General features: G+C 42.1%; 1 protein-coding gene across 1 annotated transcript in view; it reads left to right on the forward strand.

Annotated features, from left to right (window-relative positions):
- Nucleotides 1-22,777, forward strand: part of LOC134586726 (ceruloplasmin-like) — a 142,823-nt gene that overhangs the window by 58,535 nt on the left and 61,511 nt on the right. The window contains 4 exon segments of the mRNA XM_063442482.1: nucleotides 3,901-4,155; nucleotides 11,054-11,228; nucleotides 11,488-11,627; nucleotides 21,398-21,567. Of these exon segments, the coding sequence (XP_063298552.1) occupies nucleotides 3,901-4,155; nucleotides 11,054-11,228; nucleotides 11,488-11,627; nucleotides 21,398-21,567 (740 nt within the window).

Genomic DNA, 22,777 nt, shown 5'->3' on the forward strand with positions numbered 1-22,777 from the left:
CTAATACCGATCCTCCTCTTTCACTCTCCTTTCAGGTTAGTGGTACACACATTAGCCCATCCTTGCAAGCACGCTGTCTTGGAGTTATACTTGACTCTGGCCTCAACTTTGAGCATTCCTTCCAGTCTGTCACCAAATCCTGTTGATTCCACCTTAAAATCATTTCCGCATCCACCCCTTTTTTTACACAAGATACTAGTAATGGTAAGGCTGTTGTCCATGCTCTAGTACAGCATTTCCCAGTTGGCGTTCCGAGAACAAAATTTTTGTTCCACAACATTTCGCCACATTCAAGATGGCCACCACTACCTGCTGTTCCCGAGGTCAAAGAGCGATCTCAGCCAATTGGAAAGGTAAAGCAGGTATTTAAACCTAAAATTACCTTTCCTCATTGCCCTGTCGTGGTTTCCCTAGTGGTTGTCCGAGAGCGCGTTCCTGATTCAAGTTTCTTCTGGTTTTTGACTTTGGCTTTGATTTTAACTTCCATATATTTCTATTATCCCTGACCTCTGGCTTTCCTTTATCGTTGTGTCTCTATCTGTGTCCCCTGACCTCGGCTAGCACCCTGACTATTCTTTGGTACATTAGTCCTGCCATTCTAAGGCCCGGTAATACATTACCTATTAGTCATCTGTGTTACACAATTCTACGTGCTGGATCATATAGTAATCCTGACAGTCAGAGGCGTTCTCTGACAGTCAGTGAAATTTTCTGTTAGGGACATAAAAAAGGCTCTGTAAGGGACATTAAAAGACTCTGTCAGGGGCATTGAAAGACTAATTGAAAGGTTTGTGCTGCGCTACTCTATGGCACACATTTTTTTTCTTGGGGTTCCAAAGTTTTGCTATACCATGTCAAAGGGTTCCAAGGGAAAAATCATTGGGAAACCTTGCTCCAGTAATCTCTTGCATGGATTATTGTAAGCCACTCCTAATTGGTCTTCCCAGAAGCCGCATTGCCCTGCAGACTTATTTTCCTCTCCAGTCGCTCTTCTCACACCTCACCCCTCTGTCATTCTTTACATTGGCTTTCTGTATCCTAAAGGAGTCAATTAAAAAATACTAAACCACACCTATAAAGCACTGAACAATTCTAGCCCCTCCTTCACTGATAAGTATGCCCCTTCTCGGTCTCTCCGTTCTATCCGTGACCTTCTCCTGTCCGCTGTGTGGTCAACTCACACTTGCAGGACTTCTTCCTTCTTTTGGAATAGCCTTCCTACCACCTTCAGACACTCCCCTAGTCTTCAATCATTTAAAAAGTGCCTTAAAACTCATCTCTTTAGGAATTCTTATGGCCTCCCAGAGTAACCTGTACTTCACATACCTGTCTCTTGCTCTCTCCTAAGGGGCAGCACTTTATTCTCTCCTCCAGCTCTGTCTCACTCCCAACTTGTTTGATTGCTATATCCAGTCCTACTGTGATTTATATCCCACCTCCTCTAGACTGTAAGCTCGTTTGAGAAGGGTCCTCTTCAACCTATTGTTCCTGTAAGTTTTGTAATTGTCTCATTTATTGTTAAATCTCCCCTTCCTATAATATTGTAAAGCACTACGGAATTTGTTGGCGCTATAAAAATGCCAATAATAATAATAATAATACATATATTTTATATGCATGTTTAATAGAGATAATAGAAATAATTCTTAGAATAGCTCACAGAATTTTAATGTGCAAAAAAGCAGAATATTTTATTGAACCCCCTGATAATGCCAACTCCTGCCATGCCCAATGCAAGTGTTATCCAGAAATATTATTTCTAATATTTCTATAACAAATTGTAAAACAATTTTAAAAAACAATGCAATGTATGGACAGTTTTTAAAGTACTAGATAAATATTAATTAATATCAAGTTTAAAGCAGTAATATATTGCTCAACCCTGCTCAACAAGCTTCCAATCTAGGGAATGTGGTACATAAAAGGTAGAAATACAAAAAACAAGTCCAATAGAGAAAGGGACATATTTTCTATTAGGAAGTTATTTTGCCTACAGGTGATGTCATGTAGGGAGTATCTGTTTTCGGCCCTTATATTGTGTATTTTTGGACTTGACACAATAGATAACAGGAGCCTTGGCTTGTGTCCTCAGTAGTCCTATGCTTCATAGTAGAGCTGCAGAAACAGTTATAGAGAGTGTCCCAGCAGTACCAGTGTCTGCGTGTGAGGGGCTATACAGGAAGTGTAAGGGATCACTTCCCATTTGCCCAATAACAGCCTCTTACACAGGAAATGCCTTGCAGGGAGAACAGGGACAGCTATGAGTGATGCACTCTGTGCAGCTCAAGCAGTTCAACAAACAAACAAACAAAAAAATAGGAGACCGACTGGACTACAGGAGACAAACAAAGCTGCGAAGTTTGCCAATGACCTTTCAATCTCTGTATTCCCTATACATCCTCTTTCTTAACTCAGAATTTATTCCCCCAAACCTAAACAAACTCTTTACTTATTTCTTATATAATCACTCAAATCATTAGCCCCCCAAAAACAAAAAACTTTACTTTAATCCTAGGTGTAATGTATCTTAAAAAACAAACAAACAACTAAATTAAACCCAACTCTAACACTAACACCCCTTATGCAACAACTATAACCCATCTCAAACTTTTCATCCTCTTAAAAATACCCTATATAATCTATACCTGGTTTTCTCCTCTGAAACCTGAAACCTCTTTTACTGTAACTGCTTTTAGCATTATCTTTAAAGGGTTACTCCAACCAACATGACCACTTCTGCTTGTAGAAGTGATCATGGTGGTAGGGGTCTGTATGTGCAGTGTTTCTACTTGAAACGCGGTACATACTTACATATTTGCATTTTTGGTGTTGGGAGCTAGTTACACCCCCTGAAGATGTAACTTTAGCAGCCTCCAGACCCTCCACCAACTAAACCCTAGAGTCTCCAACTCCAGATTCCAGACCCATTGGGAGACTGGATGACCTCACACAAGATTTTGATTGGGTGGGTCTCGTTATTAAACAACAGTTGCTAAGCGAATCCCTTAGCATGGAGCAAGGATTATAGTGGGTTTAAGGGTATTTGCACACTGAAGAAGGGACAAGGGTCCCAAAATGTTTCTTTCATATGCTCTTCAAATAAAAGTATGGTTCATCGGGTGGGCCTTATCTACAATGCTCTGCATTGTGTTATCTCCTGCTTTTGCTCTTACACCTGTAGGTGGAGGGCTGGGTGGTTCCCACCTGCTGCACTCATATTGACCCCCTTAGGATTTTTTTTAAAACAATTTTATGCAGCCACCAAATAGCTAACCCATGCATTGCCGAAAAAAATCAAACTATTTGATTGCTGATACTGCCAGCGGGCAAATAGTACTTACAATTATCATTCACTTGCACAGTTATTAATAATTTGCAATCGTGTATCCCACCTGATGCATTCAGATCTGATTTTGTATAAAGCCTGTGTTTTATCAATAGTCCAAACCCTATGCTTTGTTTCGGGTTCAGATGCAAAAAGCACTGATTTTAATCACTGAGTGCATCTCTGCAATTATTGCAGATTTGCTTGGACTGACTGCATTCTGACCGGATTTGGCTTTAGTAAATATAAGCATTTCCATTCCAGTTGGAATTCACCCATTTTCAACTGATTTTATCCATCCAGACAAAAATCTAGTGACTAGTGAATAACCCTGTTTATCTTGCTTCATTATGCATGGAAGGAGTCTACATGTAGTTAGGGTCACTGGCATACAGCAAGATAAACAGCAAAAACTAGCATATATACTTGGCTTCTATCAACAGCCTAGTTATATACTCAGATGTTCTGTAACAATCTGATTACAAGTGTGAATACGATTCTAAGAACAGAGAACTAAAAAATAACATATATATTTAATAATTTTTAAAGTTCTCTTTTTTTTTCTATATTTCCAGCAATCAATGGATACATGTTTGGGAACCTCCCTGGGCTGTCCATGTGTAACAACAAAAAAGTTAAATGGTATTTGTTTGGCATGGGAAATGAAGTAGATATTCATTCTGTATACTTTTATGGACAAGTTTTAACCCTACAGCATTATCGTGTGGATACTATTAATCTATTTCCTGCAACAATGGTCCAGGGTGAAATGTTAACAGACAACATTGGAAAATGGCTTCTCACCTGCCAAGTTAATGATCACTTAGAAGGTATTTCTTTATTTTCTTTGTTTTAAATTAATTGTCTAATTTTGTAGTTATATAAAGGTTAGCTATTCCATTTTTCTATTACAGACACTCCTCACTTACAGGCCGAGTTCCGTTCCTACAACTTGGTCTTAAAACAAATTGGTTGGTAAAGCATGTGCTAGAGAGCAGGTCTATGTTTGGGGAAATTCACCCAAACGTAGAACAGCTCACTAGCGCAGGGAACCCCTTGAATCTATGTCTGGGGGAAATTCCCTAAGCATAGACCAGCTTACTAGTGTAGGGAATCCCTTGGACCCAGGCCCGGACTGGCCATCGGGCACACCGGGCAAATGCCCGGTGGGCCGCGATGGCCGTGGGGCCGAGGCCGGCAGGGGAGATCACAGGATCTCTCGCGAGGTCTGAGCGTTGCCGCGGTAACTGTGGCAACGCTCAGATCTCGCGAGAGTGAACTCTAGCCTGCAGGTTAGAGTTCACTCTCACCACTGGACCACCAGGGAAGGAAGCTGCAAAAATAATCCCCCCTCCCAGGCATGATCTAAGAAGGGAGGGGGGATATTAAGCAACTGCCCCACCTCCAGCATGGCTGCTTCAACGGCACCTCACCCCCCCCTCCCCTCCCTCCCAGGCTAAAGGTAAGAAGGGGAGGGGGGGGGATATAATTTTTTTTTTAATTATTAACAAAAAAATATTTAAATTTAAATTTACAAAAATCACACTAACAGCCCCCTCACACACACACACATCACCCCCAAACACACGCACACACATCACCCCCAAACACACACACACATCACCCCCAAACACACACACACACATCACCACCAAACACACACACACCACCCCCAAACACACACACACACATCACCCCCAAACACACACACACATCACCCCCAAACACACACACACACATCACCCCCAGACACACACACATCACCCCCAGACACACACACAGCACCCCCAGACACAGACACACACAGCACCCCCAGGCACACACACACAGCACCCCCCGCCCCCCCCACACACCCTCTCTACAACCCCTGCACACACTACGTCACCTATACACTCACACTACAGCCCGTATGCACTCACTCGCTACATCCCCTATAACACTATGCCCCCTATACACACACTCTCTACAGCCCCTAGCCACACATATTACACCACAAACACAAATTAAATTGACCTATTTACACAATACCACAATACCACACCACACTCTACACACACGCAATCCCACAAGCAGGCTCCAAACACATGCACCATACACTTTCCTGGCCCTTTTGTCCTCTGGTATCCCACTTGTGGAGACACCAGAGACAATTTAAAAGCAAACACAGCGCAAGCATGTTATTACATTTGCTTGCGCTGCGCAGAACAAATACAGGGCCTTTTTCTAATGCTAGAGCTCTTCAGGGGGGCTATGCGCATTGAACTAACATTGAACTAACATGCTCACTTTGAGAGGGGGCGTGCTTGTCATTAGTGATGAGAAAACACACCCTCTCTGGCCCCGCCCCCTTCTTAGGGGGCCGCGCTGATTGAAAAATGCCCGGGCCTAATTTTGTTCCCAGTCCGGCCCTGCTTGGACCTATGTTTGGGGAAAATTCCCCAAACATAGACTAGCTCACTGGAGTAGGGAATCCCTCAAATCTATGTTCAGGGGAAATTCTCAAAACAAAGACCAGCTCACTAGTGTAGGGAATCCCTCAAATCTATGGTCAGGGGAATTCCAGAGACTCATATTTGGCGGATTCCCTGCGTTAGAGAGCTGTTCATATGTCCGAGCAGTCGGTAAACGGGTAAGTCTCTAAGTGAGGACTACCTGTACTGCATTTGTATTTATTTAAGGATAACAATGAAGTTCATGATCTAGTAAGTTAATTTAATGGCATCTGAATCTCTGGATGCATAAGCGGATTAGGGTAGAAGACAGAGTCCCAAACAGAACATTAGCTCCCAGGGTTCACAACTACCAAGACAAGCCTTAAGCAGAGCCTGGGTCCCAAACAGAACATTAGCTCCAAGGATTCACGAATACCAAGACAAGCTACAGCCTGATGCAGAGGTAGCTCTTTTGGATGGTCTACCTAAAAATACCTGCAGCACTTATTTTATTTTATTCTTCTATTTCTTAGTTTTTTATTTTACTTCTCTACCCTACAATATTACTGCTTAATTGTTAACTTTGTACCTTCCATGCTCAACCCTTCTTTTGATAATTGTTTATTTGGTTAGTATTGTGCTAATAGTCTTGTCAATTTATGGCCACCATTTATGACCTACCCAAATTTGTTAGTTTAGAGTTATTGTGCTGATAGTCATGTACATTTATGCTAACCATTTATGATCTACCCTTATATCTTTAAATCTCAATTACTTTTTTTTGTTCTATATTTTCTTTTCTCATTAACTTCCATTTCTCACCTCAATATCTGTATTTTCCCCAACCTTAATTTGCTGTTTGATCTAACATAGATCCTTTCTTGCAGCCTGGGTCCCAAACAGAACATTAGCTCACAGGATTCACAGCTACCAAGACAAGCTACAGCCTTAAGCAGAGGTAGCTCTTTTGGATGGCTTCCCAGCCACCCCACCCCACCCCATGGAACTCACTACATTTATAGATAGCACAAATTACCTGACTTTCCAAACACACTAATTATGTCTCTCAAACCCTAATCACCTGCTCAACTATCACACTCCCTACCTGCAACCCCTGACCCCTTTCATCTCTCATGTGACTTTAAGATCCCACCTCATCTAATTTTGCATAACTAAAAATCCTAATTTTCCTTCTTTATAATATAAACTCCTTTATTCTCATTATAAAATGCTTTCCCTTATATTCTTTACTTTCACTCTCACCTCTCTAATTAGCAAAATCTCTTTATCCGTCTGCTCACCTGTCCAAACTGACACCATTTTCATTGCTCCCACTTTACTTCCCTCCCCTTTCTATTAATTCCATTCACTCTACTTATACCTTTCAAGCCTATCTCCACCAACCCTTTCTAAAACCTCTAAATACAAACCCTCTCACAAAACCCTTTAAATCCTACTCCCACCTTCTCTTACTTTATATCCTTCTGCTCCTAGCAGCTGGAGATGTCTCTCCAAATCCCGGTCCCACCACTGCTAACCCACCATGTGCTAACACTATAATCTCATACCCATCTCATGTCACTCTTCCTTTAAATCATTCTTCCATTCTGCGCTCTGGAATGCACGCTCTGTTTGCAGTGTTACTAAATCCACTGCTGTGCACAACCTTTTTATCTCTTGTTCCCTAGTCTTACTAGCCTTAACTGAAACATGTCTCTCTCCCTCTGACACCGCTACCCTTGCCTCTCTATCCTTTGGTGGTCTTCAATTTTCCCACAACCCATGACACTCAGAAAGCAAAGGTGGTGGTGTAGGGTTTCTGCTCTCACCTCACTGCTCCTTCAAACCTCTTCCCTCCCCCTCTTCCCTCTCTTTCTCATCATATGAAATTCATTCAATTTGCCTTTTCAAAAACATCTCTGCTAACATTGCCGTTATCTATCGTCCCCCTAGTTCCCCTCTCCTCTTCCTTGACCACTTTACTGCTTGGCTTCCCTACTTCCTATCCTCTAATATTCCATCCCTAATTCTTGGGGACTTCAACATTCCCATTAACCTGCCCTTGTCCTCAGTAGCCTCAAATCTACTTTTAATGACCTCCTCCCTTGGGCTATTGCAGGACCATGTAGCTGGCAATACCCTTGATCTTATTTTCTCTCATGAATGTACAATATCTAATCTCTGCAACACTCCATTTCCTCTCTCAGATCACCACCTCTTATTATTTGCTCTCAATAGCCCCTTACCCCATCATCCTCAAACTAACCCCCCTCAACTAATAAGAAATCTGAATTATATTGACCTCCAGCAGCTATCCGCTAATATTGATTCCCAACGTCTATCCATCCCTACTTTCTCCTGTCCCTCACTGGCCATCTCCTCATATTACACTACCCTGACCTCTGCCCAGGACGCTGCAGCCCCGCTCCAAACATGCACCTAAAGGAGAACACGCCCCCAACCGTGGCACAGTAAATCAACACGCTACCTGTAGAGATGCTCCCGTTCTGCTAAATGCTGCTGGAGGAAGTTATGCACCCAGTCGGACTTCCTTCGCTACAAATTCATGTTGCGTTCATAAAGCACAGCCCTTGCCCTTGCCAAACAGTCATACTTTTCCTCCCCCATTAGCTCATGCTCCCGCAATCCCTGGCATCTTTTTAATACCTTTAACCCTCTTCTTTGCCATCCACCAAACTAACCTTACAGCCAATAGCTTTGCATGCTACTTTACTGACAAGATTGAACAGCTAAGGAAATAATTATCACCACCTTGCCCCTCTATTTCTCAACCACACCTGGATCATGCCTTTCCTACCCTTCAGACTTCATCCCATGCTACTGAACAAGAGGTGGCTGCACTTCTCCTTTTCCTCTCGCCCTACTACTTGCCCACTTGATCCTGTCCCGTCTCACCTTATCAGATCTCTCTCCTCTTGTCTTGTACCTTCCTTAACACACATCTTCAACTGCTCTCTTTCTTCTGGTGTTGTCCCTTCTGCCCTTAAACATGCTATTGTAATACCATCTTAAAAAAAAAATCTCTTGACCCGTTATCCCCTTTTAATTAACGTCCCATATCCCTGCTTCCATTTTTTTCAAAGCTTCTGGAAAGACTGGTCTTTACTTGTTTCCTCAATTCCAACTCTCTCCTTGACCCTCTTCAGTCTGGCTTCAGCGCCCTCCACTTTACTGAAATTGCTCTTATTAACCCCTTAAGGACACATGACATGTCTGACACGTCATGATTCCCTTTTATTCCAGAAGTTTGGTCCTTAAGGGGTTAAAGTCACTAACAACCTAATCGCAGCTAAATCCAAAGGGCACTACTCCAGACTAATTCTTCTTGACCTCTCTGCTGCCTATGACACTGTTGACCATGTTCTCTTTCTCCAAACTCTTCAATCACTCAATCTCTGTGACACTATCCTCTCTTGGTTTTCCTCCTATCTCTCCCAACGCTCATTCAGTGTATCCTTTTCTAATGATACCTCCTCTCTTTGTCCTGTCTCGGTTGGAGTCCCACAAGGCTCTGTACTTGGTCCCCTTCTATTTTCTCTTTATACTGCCAAATCTCTTGGCAAACTTATTATCTCATTTGGATTCCAATACCACATGTACGCTGATGACACTCAGATATACCTCTCCTGCCCGGACCTCTCTTATTTGTATAGATATCAAGTGTTACGTGTAGGACCTCTTTCAGAACTTTTTCAGAACTGGTGCTATAGAAAAACTCTATATTGGTTAACAGAGCCAGGAGTGACTTGGCACCATACCACTATTATGAGTCAAACTGTTTTAAAACTGTTTGACAATTACCTTGGTCCTCCAGAGTCTGCAGTCTGGCTCCTCCAAATTCTCTTTCTGCATTATTTGTATTTATTTTGTCAAAAGATAAACAAAATTTATATTGCTAAAGAGGAAATGGGACTTCTGCTTTAGTACTATCTGTAGCATCCAGATTATTCAGCTGTGGTGGTTATGCAGCATGCCCCTATAATGTAACCAAACCTATGGCAACCCTCTCAGCAGTCCCCATCTGGGTTGGACAGTCCTTGTTTTAGGGGATGAGCATGCCAAAGGCATTTTTCTGGAACACAATAACTCCTGCTGAATTCATCTCCAGCCTTTCTCCTTCAGGTTCAAATCTGCTTTGCATTTTTGAGCTCCCATGAAAGTCAAAACCAGCTAATGACTGTGTATTGAGTTATTGCTGACAATTACATGGTCAATCGAAACTCAAAAACCAGCAGAAACATTGTAAGTGGCTTAATGTTAGATAATGAGGAGATTACTTTACATTAATCTCCATCCATGATTTCAGCTTCATTTCCTAAAGTAAGAATTGTCTGGAATTCAAAGTGAATTTAAAATGCTAAATTGTTAAAAATCTCAAAGTCTGTTATGCTTCCAGTTCAAAAAATTGAAATTCGTCTTGAATTTACATATGGATTCACTCCTGAAAATTTCCACTTTAGTGAATACTTCTGTTAGTATATTTCAGCAATAACTCATGCTAACCTGTATATTCTTCTGGAATAATAGTTCCTTGAGTCAGCTAAATAAATAAATAACAGCTAAAGAAAATGGTTTGCTAAACTCTGAATTGGCTACCCATATGCACATATTCAATCACAATCACCAGAATGGACAAAAACATGCACGTTTGCTACTAGCTAACATCAAAATAGCTGACCATTCACCTTTTTGTTCCCACCAAAGAGCCTTTTAATCAATCTAATCTGCTAACTTCAATTCTCAAAAACATAGACTTTAAGCTAGATTTTCTTTTCTGCCAACCCCAAGTGCAATAATGTTTTTTTTATTTTTTTAATATTACAGACATTTGCATTTTAGTTCAAATTAAGGAAGTTCAAATCCTTCCTTTTAGTATTTAGAGACAAGAAAGAGAAAGTTATTATACAGAGGGTGAAACTGAGCAGGAAAGAGATTTGAGGGTGAATAGAGCTTAACTGCCTTGGTTTCTATCTGCAAAAAATCAATAAATCTGAAACCATGGGTTTGCGAGATATCACATGTTAATTATCATTTAATGTGTTTTCTTGAAACATTTGTTTGTGTATGCAAATATTCTGTGAGACAATTGTTTACCAGCATGAATATCATGTTCCGTTTTAACAATCCCTGCCAATCACATAGCTCCTTTAATTTCCTGTTACATGCAATAGAGAAGACATAGAGCATTAACTTTTTTAGTTTTTTTTTTGTTTGAGGACCCTTTTGTTGTCTTGTGTTCACATTGTGGATGTATAAATGTTGGTTCTGGTTGTAGGTGGTATGCAGGCAATTTATGAAGTGAGAAGTTGCACAGAACCTACAAGGCAAAGCAAATATAGTCCACAAGCATATGTAAGGCACTATTACATTGCTGCTGAACAGGTTCTATGGAATTATGGTCCATCATTAACAAACCAATTTACGGGAGAGAAATTAGACGATCCTGAAAGGTAATTTGCACTTGTACTGTGTCCATAAGTAAAGACATGACATTTTATTTGTCTGGATGGAGACATAAGCTTGCCATTTATTAGAGACACATCTTAAACCAATTTATTTAGCAGCATCTAAACTAGTTATCCGCTTACTATTTTGCAATAGTCAAGTAACAGATCGAGTAATCTGTAACCATATATTAATTTGGAAATATTATAATTTGTTATGGATGTAAAAATAAACTTTCAATTATGTATCCTTGAAATGTAACAGTGACTCAGCAATATATTTTGAGCAAAATGAAATGCGAATTGGAGGGTCCTACAAGAAAATTGTATATGTGGAATACGAAGACGCGACATTTACAAAACGCAAAAAAAGGTCTGCTGAAGAAAAACATCTTGGAATCCTGGGTAAATAGATGTCTCTTTTTTTTTTTTTATTGTCCATGGGTTAGAGGGAGGGTGTGGATACAAAACTTAACATCAGTACGTGCATTCGGTGGGTGCTCAGGTTTCCACTAATGTGGATGTCTATTGTATACCAATGCTCAAGGTGGTTGAGGTATCCTCAAAGATTGTAAATTCAATCAAGCAGTGCACAAGAAATGTGGCAACCCCTCTGACAGGGTATCCACAAACCCTCCAAATCTGGGATTGGTGGTGGTCTCTATCGGAAGGAGTGCTACGAGAGTGTGAGTGCTGGGATAGGTAAACAACAGAAAGGAAAAGAAAAATAGGGGAAAAAAACAACTAATAAGACATGTGGAATGTCTATGGTCAATGACAGTGTTACCAAGAGAGATGCTGTGGTTAAGAGTTTGAGTCCCAAATGTTCAAGGATTTACAATGCCCTCCCATGGTGTTTCCAATATGAAAGCGTGTAATTGAAAAAAATGCCAATAGTAGTTTGTTGGGGATGGTCCCTAAGGCAGGCGGTGTTTCAGGGTAGTCACAAACTTTAAGAGTAGGTGTGAGGTAAGTGTAAGAGTAGTGACTAAAGAAGTGCAAGGGGAGTAATAGAGGAGCCGGGTTCCCCTGTCCCGCCCCCCATCTGGAGGAGAGGGGGAGGGGTATATTAGAGTGGGAAGAAGGGTAGGGAGAGAGCAGAGAGAAGGTGGAGAGAATGTGGGGAGAAGGGGAGAGAAAGGGAAAAAAACGGGAGATGTGGAGGAGAAGGAATAGTTTATGTGTTTGTGAAAAACGTGTAAGGTAAGGACACCATTATAGGTAGGCAGGGCCGGACTGGGGATACAAAGCAGCCCTGGAAAAAAAATCTATGCCAGCCCCATACATCATTGCATCATTGTGCCATATATTGCGTATGTAATATGTAAGGCAATGTCTTGCCACCCCAGATGATTGAGTAATATATATATATATATATATCAAATATAGAAAAAAGATAGGACTAGTGGTTGGCAGAGTTACAGCACACTACCACACCAAAAGACCTTATATCCTTATATGAAAGGCTGTTTCTGCAAATACCCTGTAGGGGAACCCTTATGAGCAGGTAGCCAAAGAAAACAAAAAAACTCTTTAATGGTCCCTCTTGGGGAGAAAAAATAATAGTTAAACATACAAACATATAAATTAAAATTGGGACCTAGTGGGGAATAGTTATGACTAAACCAGAAAACAATTTTTTAAAAGCAAATAACCATGGGTTTATCTATAGCTTACAGTGTGCCAAGGATTGTAACAGTTTACTAATATCACAGAAAACCAAGTGCAATAAATGTATTCAAGTTGCAACTTGCGAGTCAAATGGTTCCTGGAAAGAGCTCTTGACAAAGGCGACTTGTATCGCCGAAACGCGCGTTGAGCTACCGACATAGAGCGGATGATTTTCTAAACTTTTAAACTTTACTTTGGGACAGTTCTGGGGTTTGACTAAGGAAACAAAAAAAAAAATTTCTGGGCTCTGCCTAAGATCGGTGTCTATATGAACAGGATGCTAGGGACTCCTACCCCCAAATCTCACATAGCTGTTTAGGCATCCTGTTACATATTTGGAACAACGCTGTTTTTTCTGACAACGAGGAATTGTTTCTTTCTACTTTTGCCACAAATCTACATGTGCTTCAACGCACGGGATATAAAATTGGCATTTATAAGAACTATTCCTCTTTCTACTTAATCTAAAATAGTTCGCTGCATTTTTGTTATGGTGTTTTTCTGCTTAAACGTATAAGTAACCTACTACAAAGGTCTGACATCGTTCAAGTCAGTGGAATTTGAAGTTTGCTATTACTTTAGATACTTTATACATCTTTATCTGGTTCAGCCTAGATTAGCATTAAATACATGGGATATCAGCCAAGGCATTTCCAGGAACCATTTGACTCGCAAGTTGCAACTTGAATACATTTATTGCACTTGGTTTTCTGTGATATTAGTAAACTGTTACAATCCTTGGCACACTGTAAGCTATAGATAAACCCATGGTTATTTGCTTTTGAAACATTGTTTTCTGGTTTAGTCATAACTATTCCCCACTAGGTCCCAATTTTAATTTATATGTTTGTATGTTTAACTATTATTTTTTCTCCCCAAGAGGGACCATTAAATAGTTTTTTTGTTTTCTTTGGCTACCTGCTCATAAGGGTTCCCCTACAGGGTATTTGCAGAAACAGCCTTTCATATAAGGATATAAGGTCTTTTGGTGTGGTAGTGTGCTGTAACTCTGCCAACCACTAGTCCTATCTTTTTTCTCTATTTCCAGGGGTTATGCCCCATCATATCCTTTAACCACCACAACTCTGGTGGATGGATTTTTGTCCATCCTACCCCAGCGTTGTTCTTCTTATATATCAAATATATATTGCTTTTTCTAATATATAATATTGGTCCTTTCAGAGTAAAACTTTTAATTATACAGTAAGCATACTCACATGCAGACACAGACAGACAATCTCACTGAGACACACACAAGCTCATTGATACACAGCCTCATAGACAAACAATATCACTGATATACATAATCTTATGAAATACAAAACGATCAGGGATCCAGCTTGTACCACTAAAATGGAAACATGAAATACAACATAGTGTAATAAAGTTACAACTTTGAACACTCGCTTCACATTTCAAGGTTACACTCACAAGTTGACTAATTAAGTCAGGCCCTCAAGGTGCCTCCCCTTAGGTTAGGTTTTTTTTTCCTTTGCTGGTTACCACACCAAATCCGATTATCAGGAAGTCCACACACTCCCAATGGTCGGGTACAAAAAAGATTTATTGGCTTTTAAAAATTATTATATATATACACACTTAAATAAAAAATAACGGTCCTAGGTGTTTCGTTCCCCTCGGGGAACTTCCTCAGGGACCAAAATTAAAAATAACAATAAAATATATAATCACATACACTGCCAACAAAATGACAAATGCACAAATAAGCCAGGCTTATTTTTGGTCCCTGAGGAAGTTCCCCATTTTAGTGGTACAAGCTGGATCCCTGATCGTTTTGTACTTTATAAGATTTTGTATATAGTTACCGTGTTGGGAGGTAACTCAAGGGAAGCAAGTACCCAAAGCTAAGTTAATATTTTATTTTGTTTTCCACGGGTGTTTAGGTGGAAGTTGTATACTGATATACATAAGCTCATTGGCATAAAAACACAAGCTCACTCACTAGCAGGCACACACACACACACATGCAAGCAAGCTCACTCACTAGCAGACACGCACACACACACACACAGGGCTGCCATCATAAATTTTGGGGCCCTTGACAAAGCACAAGGTCTGGGGCCCCCCGCCCCCTCCCTCCCAGGCCCGCCCACGCCCTACCTAGTCCGCTGACAATGATGCGGTACTGAATGTGGTGTGTATAGCGGAAGTGAATTAGAATGTGTGTAATGGATGTAGTGTTTGTGTGTATTAGATACTGTTTGTGCAGTGAATGCAGAGTGTGTGTTTGCGTAGCGGATGCAATGTGTATAGTGAACGCAGAGTGTGTTTGAGTAGTGGATGTAGTGTGTGTACAGTGATGTAGTGTGTGTTTGTGTAGTGGATGTAGTGTTTGTATGTACTAGATTAAATGTGTTTAGTGGATGCAGTGTCTGTAGTGGATGTAGTGTGTGTATTAGACGCAGTGTCTGTGTATAGTGAATGCAGAGTGTTTCAATTTGTGGTGGATGTAGTGTGTGTACTGTGAATACATGATGTTTGTGTAGTGGACGCTGTGTGTACAGTTAATGCAGAGTGTGTGTCAGTATAGTGAATCCAGAGTGTGTCCATAGTTTAGTGAATGCAGAGTGCATGTTAGTGTGTAATAAATGCAGAGTGTGTGTTAGTGTGTAATGAATGCAGAGTGTGTGTTAGTGTGTAGTGATTGCAGAGTGTGTCAGTGTAATGAATGTAGTGTGTGTGTTAGTGCAGTGAATCCAGAGTGTGTCCATAGTTTAGTGAATGCAGAGTGCGTGTTAGTGTGTAATAAATGCAGAGTGTGTGTTAGTGTGTAGTGAATGCAGAGTGTGTGTTAATGTGTAGTAAACGCAGAGAGTGTGTTAGTGTGTAGCGGGTGCAGAGTGTGTGTTAGTGTAGTGAATGCAGCGTGTTAATGTGTAGTGAATGCAGAGGATGTGTTAGTGTGTACAGAGTGTGTACAGAGTTAGTGTAGTGAATGCAGAGTGTTAATGTGTAGTGAATGCAGAGAGTGTTTGAGTAGTGGATGTAGTTTGTGTACAGTGATGTAGTGTGTGTTTGTGTAGTGGATGTAGTGTTTGTATGTACTAGATGAAATGTGTTTAGTGGATGCAGTGTCTGTAGTGGATGTAGTGTGTGTATTAGACACAGTGACTGTGTATAGTGAATGCAGAGTGTTTCAATTTGTGGTGGATGTAGTGTGTGTACTGTGAATACAGGATGTTTGTGTAGTGGATGCTGTGTGTACAGTTGATGCAGAGTGTATGTTAGTGTAGAGAATGCAGAGTGTGTGTTAGTATAGTGAATCCAGAGTGTGTGCATAGTTTAGTGAATGCAGAGTGTGTGTTAGTGTGTAATAAATGCAGAGTGTGTGTTAGGGTGTAATGAATGCAGAGTGTGTCAGTGTAATGAATGTAGTGTGTGTGTAAATCTTGTAGTGAATGCAGAGTGTGTGTTAATGTGTAGTGAATGCAGAGAGTGTGTTAGTGTAGTGAATGCAGAGAGTGTGCTAATGTGTAGTGAATGCAGAGAGTGTGTTAGTGTGTAGCGGATGCAGAGTGTGTGTTAGTGTAGTGAATGCAAAGTGTTAATGTGTAGTGAATGCAGAGAGTGTGTTAGTGTGTAGCGGATGCAGAGTGTGTGTTAGTGTAGTGAATGCAGAGTGTGTTAATGTGTAGCGAATGTAGAGTGTGTGTCAGTATAGTGGATGCGGTGAGTGTGTTAGTGTGTAGTGTATGCAGAGTGCATGTTGTATTAGTGAATGCAGTGTGTGTATTGTATTAGTGTATTAGTGTATGCACTGTGTGTGTTAGTGTATGCAGTGTGAGTGTTGTATTAGTGTATGCAGTGTGTGTATTGTGTTAGTGTATGCAGTATGTGTGTTGTGTTAGTGTATGCAGTGTGTGTGTTAGTGTATGCAGTGTGTGTGTTAGTGTATGCAGTGTGTGTGTTAGTGTATGCAGTGTGTTTTGTATTAGTGTATGCAGTGTGTGTTGTATTAGTGTATGCAGTTTGTGTTGTATTAGTGTATGCAGTGTGTGTTGTGTTAGTGTATGCAGTGTGTGTGTTGTGTCAGTGTATGCAGAGTGTGTGTTGTGTTAGTGTATGCGGTGTGTGTTGTGTCAGTGTATGCAGTGTGTGTGTGTGTTGTGTCAGTGAATGTAGTGTGTGTGTGTTGTGTTAGTGTATGTAGTGTGTGTGTGTGTTGTGTTAGTGTATGTAGCGTGTGTGTTGTGTTAGTGTATATAGTGTGTGTGTTGTGTGAGTGTATGCAGTGTGTGTGTTGTGTTAGTGTGTGTGTGTGTTGTGTTAGTGTATGTAGTGTGTGTGTGTTGTGTACTGGCATGTAGTGTGTGTGTGTGTGTTGTGTCAGTGTGTATGTAGTGTGTGTGTGTGTGTTGTGTCAGTGTATGTAGTGTGTGTGTAAATGTCCAATCTGGGGGAGGGGGAGGAAGGGGCATTTTAACATAATTAAAAAAATAAAAAATAATTACATTGTTTCTCCCCCCTCCCTGCTTACCTTTGTCCAGGGAGGGGGGAGATTACATCCCTGGTGGTCCGGTGGGGGGCCCCCTGGCTTCCCTGTTACCGCAGAGGGGACCCAGGCAGCACACAGCCTCTTCTCTTCTCTCCTCCAATAACTTTCGCGAGACCCGCGGAGCGTTGCCATGGCAACCGGGTCTCGCGAGAGTTATTAGCAGAGAGGAGAAGAGGCTGTGTGCTGCCTGGGCCCCCTCTGCAGTAACAGGGAGCCGGGGGACCGCGGCTGCGCACATAGATAGCGATATTCGCTATCTATGTATGCAGAGAGGGAAAGTGGGGCCCGCCCGTGACAACCCGTGACGGCGGCCGTGCACGCACACAGCTTAATGTAGTGGTTCTGGTGTCTATAGCCTGTCCCTGCAGGCTTTTCAATGTAAACATTCACTTTTCAGAGAAATGGCAGTGTTTACATTGCTTCAGGGCCTTTGCAGCCAATCCTATGGCAGAGCATTGGATTGGCTGAGATCATCAAGCTTGATGATCTCAGCCAGAGAGGCAGGGCCAGTCGAAGGGAGACCAGCACGGCGTGGAAAAAAAAAGGTGAGTAAAAACACTTTTTAAATACACACAGACACACACATACACCATGACAGACACAGACACACATATACACCATGAAAGACACACACACCCCATGACACAGACACACCATGACACAGACACACCATGACAAAGACACACACACACCATGACACAGACACAGGCACACACACACACATACCATAACACAGACACACACACACACCATGGCACAGACACACACACACACCATGACACAGACACACACACCATGACACAGACACACACCATGACAGACAGACATACACACATACACTCACACTGACAGAATGACACATATTACCTGTGGGTGACCGGTTGGGTGTGCCAGTGGCCGCAGGGGAGCTCTGATGGCGGCTGCTGAGGAGGACTGATGGCTGCAGAGGGAGGTCTGATGGCGGCCACAGAGGGATGTCTGATGACGACCGCAGGGGGGAGCTGTTCTGTCTCTGCTCCCCCACCCTCGCGCGCTACTTAATGAGACCGGGGCCGGAATATGACATCATATTCCGGCCCCGGTCTCATTAAGCTGCGCGCTGGGGAGCAGAGACAGAACAGCTCCCCCCTGCGGCCGCCATCAGACATCCCTCTGCGGCCGCCATCAGACATCCCTCTGCGGCCGCCATCAGACATCCCTCTGCGGCCGCCATCAGACATCCCTCTGCGGCCGCCATCAGACCTCCCTCTGCAGCCGCCAGCACACCAAGGTGTCTGCCCTGCCCCAGGTGCCGACGGACCACCGTGACATTTCCCGGTATCCCGGTGGGCCAGTCCGGCCCTGTAGGTAGGCCAATCCGAGGAAGAGTTACATGGTGGTAGTGTAGCAGGTTTGGGGCTAGGTTTGTCAGGTTATATGTCGCTTGTGATCCAGACTTGTGATCCCAACTTTATAAAAGATTTGTTATAATCAAATATGTAATCAATTTATCAAGGTAATACGTCTCACTGATTTTGTATTTCATGGTTGTCATTATGGGAATACACTGATCTGCCTATATTTTACCTATTTCTCGACATTCCACCAGGGTGATTCTGGCAGTGAGCTTGTTTTTGCTCCTAGTGAGGGAGGCAGTTGGTTTAGAAAGTAGCAACATCCAGTGATCTGTTGGAACTGATTTTGTAATGACTTTTTCAATGAGTGACTGTACTTATGTGGAGCACAGCTTCACTTTAGGGCAGAGCCATCAGCAATGTGAATAGAAGTCCATTTCATGACATAGTTTACAGCCAAGCTTGTGAGGGAGTCTTCCCATTTTTTGAAGTCTGTACAGGAGGAGGTACCAGTACCACTGAAAGTGTGTCTAATACGACTGTCCTTTGTGAGTGACACATACGATTAGGGAACTCAGAGTCTCCCAGATTCCCAACCAATCACCAGACTCCTTTGGGGGTCTCAGGTCCTGTTCCCAGGCAGTGACATAAGTGATGTTAATTTGTGTGGTATATGTAGTTAGTGCAGTATAGATTCTGCCATACCTTTAACCCCTTAAGGACCAAACTTCTGGAATAAAAGGGAATCATGACATGTCACACACGTCATGTGTCCTTAAGGGGTTAAACAAATTTGTCTATTGCCGCTTGTAATAGTTTGATGTCAGAACGTTTAAAGAGATTTGTAGGGTTTGAAACAGATACAGGAAATGAAAAGTAAATTCATTGTTATTGTGGTCACTTTCCCTAGCAAGGATACACCAAACAAGTTTAATCTCCGTAGGTCCGCAAAGGCTGTATTGCGTATAGTTCAGAGATCATTGAGGTTAGATGAGATGCGGATACCCTGATAGGTGATAGTGTGCAACTGCTTGTCATCCAGGGCTAAAAGCATGAGCTCTGATTTGGAAAAAAATTTTCTTATACCTGGAGAGGGTCAAGTATTTGTCTATCAGGGTCAATGTGGCCTAGCGAGAGTCCATGGCATTCGACAGTGTAAGGGGTATGTCATTGGTATATTCCGTGACTTTCTAGGCCTCCTGTCTAATCTGTATACCATGAATACCTGGGTAGAGGCTTATGGCCTTTAGAAGGGGTTCTAGGGAAATGGAAAAGAGTAGAGGAAAGAGTGGTTATCACTGTCTGGTGCCGTTTGCGATCATGAAAGATGAAGCCAAGATATTAGGAATCAGTAGGTAGATCATTGGGTCGGTCAAAGATTGAAGGGTGACTCTTCCTTGGGTCCAGCTGTGTTTGCTGTATGGGTCTTTGGGAATGTCACAAGGCGAACCCGGTCACCGTTTTTCCAGGAGAGCTGACACTTTAGAGATCTGTGTTATAGTATGGAATTTGTTATCCTTAAAAGTTATGAATTTAAAAGAAAAGTGCCCAAGTATAGTGCAGGCCATGTCAAGTGAGAAGCTGGGTCAATGGACATAAAGGCATTAGGCACAAAATCTTTGTAGAACTTCACTGAGGCCCCTCAACAGGACAGCCTCTAGCTGTTGGCATCAGAGGTTCTTCAATATGAAAAAAGTGCATTTGCACTATCACTTTTTGTGGGGTAGCAGAATAAGTCAGCATTGGAGGCGTCAGGTACAGGACAGCCTCTAGCTGTTGGCATCAGGGGTTCTTCAATATGAAAAAAGTGCATTTGCACTATCACTTTTTGTGGGGTAGCAGAATAAGTCGGCATTGGAGGCGTCAGGTAAAAGGCGTCTGAATTTTCTGCGTGTATGCTGTGGAGGAGTTCTGTGTACACCATCTCTCATGGGACCCTTACCTGGATATTGTTCTGGCGGTTCTGTTACCCAAGTCCTCATGAGCTTCTTCTAAGGCAAAGTTGTTCCTTGAGGTCTTAAAGGTCAGTATCGTGGCTATTCATCATGACATCTACCACTTTGTCTATCTTTTCTTCTACCATATGAGCATGGGTCATGCTGCCTGCCACTCCTTCTGTTAGAGGTTGCAGGCTTTTGTGCAGTTTGTCTGCCACATAGGATTTAAACTCTGAGAAAGCCTTACAGGTCCCGTCCGTTGAGAGGGGCATCAGCGCACTCAGAGGTATCTGTACTGCTCACCTTCGAGTCAGATTCAGATAGTGAGTGTTCCAAAGATGATGCAGGGGCCTTAGGTGACACCAAGGATTTGCATGATTTTCTACCACCACCCATGGGGTAAAGAGTTGTTGTCGTTTTGAGGGTAATAGGGTAAGGGTGAGCAAGGTGCAGCTGGCGCAGGTGCTCTTGATGGTTTGGATTTCAGCAAGGTCTCAACTGAGCACAGTGATTATCCTGCCATTCTCTGGCACGGTCAGGCTCTGCCCCCCGTGCAAGAGAATGGTACTCAGGACTCAGGATACTACTTTATACGGATAGCTATCAATTACAAATTGTATATATATACACATCAGTAGCATCTTGATAAGAATGTCTCTGTACAACGTCCTGGCTAAAAGTAATATTGTTCCCATCATGTTTCTTGAAACAAAACAGGACCTGTCATCCAAGCACAAGTAGGAGATGTAGTAAGGGTAACATTTAGAAACAATGCAAAGCGACCATACAGTATCCAGGCACATGGAGTGAGCTACACCAAAACCATGGAAGGTGCTTCATACAGAACCAGTGAAGATGCTGAAGGTGAATAAAGTTTTTGTTTAAACGTTTTAATATCGGCTTTAATTCTTTAGAAAAATGCAGTAAAAGGATGAGCTTTGGATGCAGTAATATACATACATTAGTGGCGCACCATATCTCCAGACTTGGAGATTTTAAATATTAATTTATAGTCTCATTTTCAGTCAGATGAAGGCTCCACAGAACAGAATGCAGGTTTAATTTATTCACTTTTTGATGCTTAGTGGATCCTATTATGTTCATTCACAGTGATGTAGAGAAGATATGACTTTAATGGTGGAGAGGTCTTGATTAAAATCAATGATACTACTAAGTAGAGCCCATATATTCTTCAGGCAAAACTTTTGATGGTCAAAAAGTTTCTGAAAGAACTTAATTAATTCCTATCCCATTCACAGCAGAAAAAAAACAGGAGGTAACACAATGCGCAGCTTAGTAAATAAAACCAACTCATGGAACCATACTTTTTTTTGAAGAGCATATGAAAGACAAACTCGTTGGGACCCCTTTCCATTCCTCAGTGTACAAATAGGCATTTGGACACTGAGCAAGCGACAGGGGTCCTGAAATGTTTGTCTTACATTTCCTCTTAAAAGAAAAGTATAGTTCCATAGTAGGTTTTATCTACTACGCTGCGCATTTTGTTACCACCTGTTTTTGCTAAGCAAAAGTACTGAAAGTACTAAGAAAGTACTGAAAATGGACAACAGCTCAAATAGCCTGTCCTTGGGTGGATCCCCACTCAGATCTCAAGCTGGTTTTAGCTCATCTTATGCCATTACAAAAAGAACCCGGGCCATATGCATATCATACTTATCTTACCTAAAACGGGGTCCAGAACCAAAATGAAGGCCTGCTCTCTCTGCACGAGAGATACAGCAAGCCCAGACAATCGGCCTCGGTAGGCCTTGTCAGTGAGGTATAGCTGATACCCCTCTAGGCACCGTGAGCAAGGGGTCCACATTTGAATTACCCTTTTAACTTAGGGAGAGCAAAAAACAAGTTGCAAGAGAGCACTGAGAATGTACAACAGCTTGCATAACCTGCCCTTCGGTGGGTCCCCGCTCAGATCTCAAGCTGATTTTAGCTCATCTTGTACCATTTGCATATCAGACTAATCCCACCCAAAAGGGCAGTCCAGAACCGAAATGCAGGCAGGCTCTCCCTGCACGAGAGATACAGCAACCCCAGATACTCATATAACCCTTGTTAGGCATTGTCAGGAAGATATAGCTG

Source organism: Pelobates fuscus, chromosome 2, assembly GCF_036172605.1.
Source record: "Pelobates fuscus isolate aPelFus1 chromosome 2, aPelFus1.pri, whole genome shotgun sequence".
Classification (NCBI taxonomy): Eukaryota; Metazoa; Chordata; class Amphibia; order Anura; family Pelobatidae; genus Pelobates; species Pelobates fuscus.